The 7,323-nt window shown below is 33.9% G+C and overlaps 1 protein-coding gene across 1 annotated transcript; it reads right to left on the reverse strand.

Annotated features, from left to right (window-relative positions):
• Positions 1–2,507: 2,507 nt before the first annotated feature.
• LOC143613192 (WRKY transcription factor 22-like) lies at positions 2,508–6,372 on the reverse strand. The gene is made up of 3 exons (XM_077086971.1): positions 5,862–6,372; positions 5,410–5,523; positions 2,508–2,721 (listed from the first exon to the last, which is right to left on the reverse strand). The coding sequence occupies exons 1-3, from the start codon at positions 6,197–6,199 to the stop codon at positions 2,508–2,510; spliced, it is 666 nt and encodes a 221-aa protein (XP_076943086.1). The 5' UTR covers positions 6,200–6,372.
• Between the last annotated feature and the right edge of the window lie 951 nt (positions 6,373–7,323).

The following is a 7,323-nucleotide window of genomic DNA, read 5'->3' on the forward strand; positions in this document are numbered from 1 at the left end:
CAACCTACACTCTAATATATTTACAAAACAAGTACCAATGTTGGTCACACACCTAGGCCCACGGAGCAGGGTGTGACAAGTGTCCCAGCAAAAAGATATTCTCCAGAAAAATAATCTAAATCCTCTAAGTATCCCATGGCAAACATAGCCAAAGGAAACCTTTCTAACGAAGCCAATGGCATTTACCTCTACACTATACACTTAAAAATTCCAAATTCTATAGAACAAGTCTTAGAATCAAGAAATTGGAAGAATTCTATATGGAAACCGAAATGAAGGTGCTAATGGAAAAAAAAACACATGGGAAAATGTAACCTCCTTCGAAGGAAGAAACCAGTGGGATATCGTTGGGTCTTTTCAATCGAACACAAGCCCTATGAAACTATTGAAAGATATAAAGCACGATTGGTAGCAAAAGGCTATATTCAGACATACTGGGTGGACTACTCCGAAACATTCTCCTCTGTAGCCAAATTTGACACAGTTAGAGTTCTTTTCTCGATTGTTACTAATAAAGATTGGCCTCTTCATAGGTTTGATGTTAACTAAATGAAGAAGTTTATATAGAAGCTTCACCTGGGTTCACAAATAATTTCAAAACAAAAGAAGTATGTTGGCTAAAAAAATCTCTATACGGGCTCAAACAATACCCTCAAGCCTGGTTTGGCAGATTCACTATAGCAATGAAGAAATATGGATACCAACAAAGCAACTCCGATCATACATTGTTTCTTAAACAAAGAGGTAAACTTGTGACTTGCTTAATTATATATGCTAATGATATGATAATTACAGGAAATGATGAAGAAGAAATGAGAAAGTTGAAGGCAAACTTATTTACGGAATTTGAAATGAAGAGCTTGGGAATACTTAAGTACTTCCTTGGAATATAGGTACTAAGGTCCAAACAAGGAATCTTTATATGCCAAAAGAATTACATTCTTGACATTCTAGCCGAAACGGGAATGATTTACTGCAAACCTGATGACACACCAATGAAGGTGAACCATAAACTCCGTATGGAAGAATAAGTTGAGTTAACAAACAAAGAAAGATATCAACTAGCTTTTGGTAGGTAAGCTAATATACCTATCACATACTCATCTTTATTGCATATGCGGTGGGGGTTGTTAGCAAGTTTATGCACCGATCTCAAATTAGCCACATGGAGGCACTAGTGGACATTTTATCATATATCTCAAAGGGATAGTGGGTCATGGAGTTTTCTTTAAGCAAAACAAGCATCTAAAGGTGCAGGTATATACTGATACAGATTGGGCAAGAGATCAAGACGATAGAAGATCAACCTCATGATACTTCACTCTGGTTGGTGGAAACTTGGTGACGTGGAGAAGCAAAAAAAAAGTAGTAACTTCATCCAACGCCGAAGCCGAATTCAGAGAATTTTTGCATGAGGTCTAGCAGAAGTCCTATGGATCTACGAACTTTTGTATGAGATCGGGTTCCCTCCAACCGAAGCAAGTAAGATTATGTGTGATAACAAAGCTGCAATACAAATTTCAGAAAATCCTTTCCAATACGATCGTACAAGACACATAGAAGTTGACTGGAACATCATCAAAGAAATAGTTTTATGCCGGAATTATAGAGCTACCATTCGTCCGATCAGAAGACCAATTAGCAGATATATTAACAAAGACCGTCAACGGGAGATTCTTCAGCGAGTGTCTTAGCAAGTTGAGCATTTAAGACCCAACTACTCAACTTGAGGGGGTGTTTTTAGAAAATAAAATAAAAAAGATAATAATAATAATAATAATAATAATAATAATAATAATATATTATTATTGTTGTTGTTGTTGTTGTTGTTAATCCCAGTTAGCATCATGTCCTTTATTTAAGGGTTTACTACAATCAAATTACAGCAGGATTGAAAACCGTTGGTACCCAACAATCAAGGGATTAATCTTTTAGTGTTATTGTATTTTCATGTTTGGGGAAATGCTCATAGTTATTTCATTTCTTTTCCTATGTAAAACGCATACCAGTCAAACAATCAATATTATAAATTAAATTTCAAAACAGTACAGATATATAGATGAATAAAAAAGGATTGATTAAAAATCCTGAAATAGATTTTAACTCAAGAACATTTTAATGTTTAAAAATTACGAGTATTAAAAGTAATGTGATAATTGGGAAAATTTGTAGATTTTTTATTAAAGGTTTTTGATAGTTAACGTTTTAGTTTTGTTGTTTGTTTTAACTTCTCATGACACTTTTTTTAACAATATGTATGGACAAAATGGTCAAACAAATATATTTAAATATCCGTGTTATTTTATTTTCAACAATTTTGAAAATTTTGTCTTTTAGATTAACCTTACAACAGCATATAAGATCTGAACTTCTATTTTTGTTTATAACTTCTTATGTCCGTAAACTAAGATATGCAGATTTTAACAAGAAAACATGCTATCAACTAGATCTCAATCTCTCATGACCAATTTATCACCGGCACCGCAACCACCACTACGATGCGGTGTTCAGGAATGGGTGGCATCATCTGAGATGGTTGGTATGCTAGGCATTGCGAATTTAGTGCTCCTAGTGCTTCCAGAAAGAGGACTCCTGTGTGTGGGTGGAGGGTGTATGTGCTCCCCAGAATATGACACAATAAAAATGGTTGGGTCCATGTGGCTTTGTTCTACTTGTTTTCTTGCCCCACAAGCTTTTGTTGTGCTACACTTGTAATAATTCCTAAACACAAACCATTAATTTAACCAATAAATTAGTATATTCAATGACTAGAAATTTGTCAAAAATAAATACAAAAGTTAGCATCTTGCTAGGTATCTTTTAATAAAATTATTAAATCATAAAAAAAACTAAAAAATAAAAATAAAAATAAAAAAACACTAAATGCAAAAGCTCCTTTTGTTTGATATCTCAAAAGTAAATGCCACCATTTGCTCTCTCTTTGATGTTTCAACAAATTATACTTCTTTTGACATGCCAAAAGTCGCCATTTTGTTGATGCCGCCATTATGAGTTGATATACATAACATCACATCACATCATCATGATTCATGTGACAAAACACAGGGCACAAATCATGTCAAACATATTCATGTGTAAATATATAACATGTGATATATATTCCTCGGGGACTATGACTACCATTTCCTGACTTATAAACCTATATAAATGTTTTTAATACATATATAAGTAATTTGATACATTAAATTACTAGAAAACTAAATACTTTAAAATAAAATAATTCAATATTATTACAAGGTTTGTCCTATATTTATAGGCAATCATTGTCGGTTAATATATACTAACAATAATTGAAATTCTCAAAATAGGTATTTATGAAAACAAATTTAAAGTTTTATCTACGAGTTTCAAAATATTCTAAAAATAGGTATTATAAACTAGTCGTGACGAGTATATTATTTTAGTACACGAGTAGTTTGCAGAGCCAATGAAAGCATGCCACGTGACCATAAACTAACCGTGACAAGTACGTTCACTAACCATCTAGTCGTCACGACTAAAGAAGTTGCATGCCTCGTAATCAACACCCACGAGTACTGCATAAATGGTTTAGTCGTGATGAATAGATTACAATTTTCCGAGACACGAGTAGTTTACTAAACTAATCATAACGAGTTGCTTTGTTTACCAATTTCATCGGACTGGTTAGTTTTACAAGAAATTAACTTGACCGGTTAGTTTGAAAGCTCAAATAGTCATTACGAGAGTAGTTCTTCCTTATACATTCAAATATGAGTAGTTCTTCCGTAAACATATCCAATATGAGTAGTTTGTTACCAGTTAGCCCGTCGCGATTAGTTTGACCTTATAATCTACTCGTGGCTATTCGTTTTAGCGTTAATACGATTTATTTAAAAAAAATATTCTAAAATATTACTAGTCGCGTACAATTAGCTAGATCCTACTCGCCGCGGTACAATTAGTTAGATCCTACTAGGCCCGACTTCGTTTGGAGAAACCTTTTCAAATTCTCTTTTAGTTTCTGTGTTTGAAGTAAACTGAGGGACCATTGGCTCTTTCCGACCAAGTAAACGAGTGTTCGCCATCATATACCACTTTTCAAATTCTCTTTTAGTTACTAGGACCAAGTACACGGTCCTAGTGGTATGCGACGGCGAACACTCGTGTACTTGGTCGGAAAGAGCCAATTGGTCCCCCAATTGACTTCAAACACGAAAACTAAAAGAGAATTTGAAAAAGGTTTCTCCAAACGAATTCAGGCCGAGCAGGATCTAACTAATTATACCGTAGCGAGTAGGATTTAACTAATTGTACCGCGGCCAGTACTCTTTTAGAATATTTTTTAAATAAATCGTATTAACACTAAAACGAGTAGCCACGAGTATACTATAAGGTCAAACTAGTAGTGCCGGATTAACTCGTAACAAATAATCGTATTGGATATGTTTACGGAAGAACTACTCGTATTGGAAATGTATAAGGAAAAACTACTCGTAATGACTATTTGAGCTTTCAAACTAACCGGTTCCAGTTAATTTCTTGTAAAACTAACCTGTCTGACGAAATTGGTAAACAAAGCAACTCGTTATGGTTAGTTTAGTAAACTACTCGTGTCTCGGAAAGTTGTAATCTACTCGTCCCAACTAAACCATTTATGCAGTACTCGTGGGTGTTGATTATGAGGCATACAACTTCTTTAGTCGTAACGAGTAGATGGTTAGTGAACATACTCGTCACAGTTAGTTTATGGCCATATGGCACGTTTTAATTGGCTCTGCAAACTACTCGTGTACTAAAATAATTTAATCGTTACGGCTATTTTATAATACTTATTTTTGAAATTCTTTGAAAATCATACTTAAAACTTGAAATTTGTTTTCATAAATACCTATTTTGAGAATTTTCCCTAACAATAATGCTAGTGCATGATATATATTGCCGGTATTATATAATCACAGATAGTTGTGGCAAGAAATAACCAGCCATGCTTTTCATTAGTGCATATTTTATACCCAATACCCGGTTACCCATGCAGACACGCCCCCATCAATTAGTGCTTAGAATGCACTTTGTAATTGGTCCAATACCAACAGTACCCGTTTTGAAATATCATGATCAGACGATGGTTATCTAACTTTATGTTGTGTGCAGTTTTTACGTGGACAAATCTCATCATAACTAATAATTCTCAAATTTCTAATCATCATCTTTGTTGGATCTCAATACTTAGTCGATATTTTTACACTATAATTGTACTAATTTTTTTTCACAGGGATGGCCAATTGCTAATCGATATTTAAATATTAATAGTTATGCTAAAATAGTGTCTTGACTGTTTTGCCAATAATCCATTTTAACAAATATATTTATACTTATAAATATATTTATATAAGCCCTATAAAAATGAAGGGCGTGAAGATAAAGAACCTTGGAAATGGAGAGCCTTTGATGGGTTTTTGACCATATTTCCTCCATGCCCATGTATCACTACATAATTCCTCTTGCGTCAATTCAAGCACTATCTTCTTTTGCTGGTTTTTCCTTCAAAATCCAATCAATTTTATTAATTAAATACGGTTATGTTAAACTTACAATAACTTTTACTAATTATGCCCTCATTCCCCTGTCACATCATTCATTCCTTTTCTTTTTTTGGCCTTTTTTTTCCGTAAAAGGCCGTTTACAAAAAAGTAAATGACAGTTTACCATAGGGTGTATGAAATTCAGGAACCTTTTTGCTTCTATAAATATTTCATACAAATGTATGCAATTTTTATATGCCCGTATATATAGGGATGTAAGTGATTACATTTAACAAAAGCCTTAAATCCTTGTTTCATGAATAAAATCTTATTATACAAACTACAAATATTATGTACCTTTTTCTACTTGGAGTTTCAGTGGAAATTGGACCAGAAGCATTTAACATCTCATGTTGTGGTTCATCACCAACTGAAACCGGCACGGTGGTGGTGACAGTGGCGGCGGTAGTCAGTTGTTGTGAACAGCCTTCTTTGTACACCTCCTCTAATCCCTCTGGCAGGTTCTCACCCGTATTCGAGTAAGAAAATGGGTTTATGACATCAAAATCATCGTCATAGTCGTAGTCGTCAATTGTGGTGGTTGCGTTTGTACCGCAGGCTGCGGTGGCATCCGTGGAGATGGTGTTGCAACTCCTAACGACAGCATGCAAATCCCATTCATGGTCATCATCCATTTTGAGGATTTTGTGTGGAAACAAACACAGTGGCGTGTTGTTTTGAGAATAGTGGTTACAAAAGGGTTGACTTCCAGAGAAAGCGTGTGGCTTAAGGGTACTTTGACTTTGGGCTTATGGGATTAACTATATATATTATACAAAGTAAAAGGTGAATAAGTGGTAATCTAGGAAACACATGTTATGTTTCTTTTCTTTTTGACTTTTGATTCAAATGTCAATAGTGGCCCCTGCTTTTGATTTCCTTTTTCATACTCAACATACGCACAAAGCCGCACTAGTCACCTACGTGTGTGCTTGTTCATATATACACACAATTTGATAAATTCTTTGTGAATCATTGGATGAATAAATACTTCATTTATTTTTGTTTATATGATAAACGAATATACATTACACAACTAACAGGTTGCTTTTGAATCGATGCATCTTCTTCTTCATTTTTTTATTGTCTTTAATTTTTTTAATTAATAAGCAATGCACTAAATTTGAGTACTAAAAATATTACATAAAATTTCATTTCTTGTAAGACATGATTTAATGCTCTATACACAATTAAACATTGTTATGGTGTAAGTTAACTAAATCAAGTACTAGCAAGGATGAGGATTTAGGGATTCCATTCGGCTCCTGCGTATTAGAGATACAGTCTCATGGCTGTTGATGAATCAACCTTGGATATAGTCTCAGAAATGATAGATTTACATGTGAGATTCTCTGTTTTAAAAAGAAAAAAAGTACTAACAATTTGGAAAAAAAAATATAGAATGGGGTCCTCATCAAACAATGTAGCAAAAGAAATGACGATTTTATATCGTCTTTAAAGTCATCAATTTATATTGTTAATGGCCCAAAAAGAACTTTGTGTGGTTAGGCCCACATTCAGAGGTTTCCCTAAGTTTAAGTGACATTCTAGAATGATATATATGCCCTTCTACTTAAGGGTTTGACTAAATTCATTTGGAAAAAATAGGCCTGTAAATGAACCGAACGTTCGTGAATTATTCGTGAACCGTTTGGCGGAAAATTCGTTTATATTAGTTTATTTAATAAACGAACAAACACGAACAAAATATTTGTGTTCGTTTAATTAAACGAACGAACATAAACACATGTTCCGTTCG

This window comes from Bidens hawaiensis, unplaced genomic scaffold (genome assembly GCF_021521415.1).
Source record: "Bidens hawaiensis isolate Kalapana, Puna unplaced genomic scaffold, B.hawaiensis_p1.1 tig00036791_1, whole genome shotgun sequence".
Lineage (NCBI taxonomy): Eukaryota > Viridiplantae > Streptophyta > Magnoliopsida > Asterales > Asteraceae > Bidens > Bidens hawaiensis.

Bases quoted from the DNA above. Each gene is read 5' to 3' on its own strand.
- LOC143613192 (XM_077086971.1), bottom strand. From the start codon at position 6,199: ATGGATGATGACCATGAATGGGATTTGCATGCTGTCGTTAGGAGTTGC. The intron at 5,524-5,861 runs GTACATAATATT...TGGATTTTGAAG, and splicing joins GAAACTCCAAGTAGAAAAAG to GAAAAACCAGCAAAAGAAGA. The intron at 2,722-5,409 runs GTTCTTTATCTT...GTTTGTGTTTAG, and splicing joins AAAGGCTCTCCATTTCCAAG to GAATTATTACAAGTGTAGCA.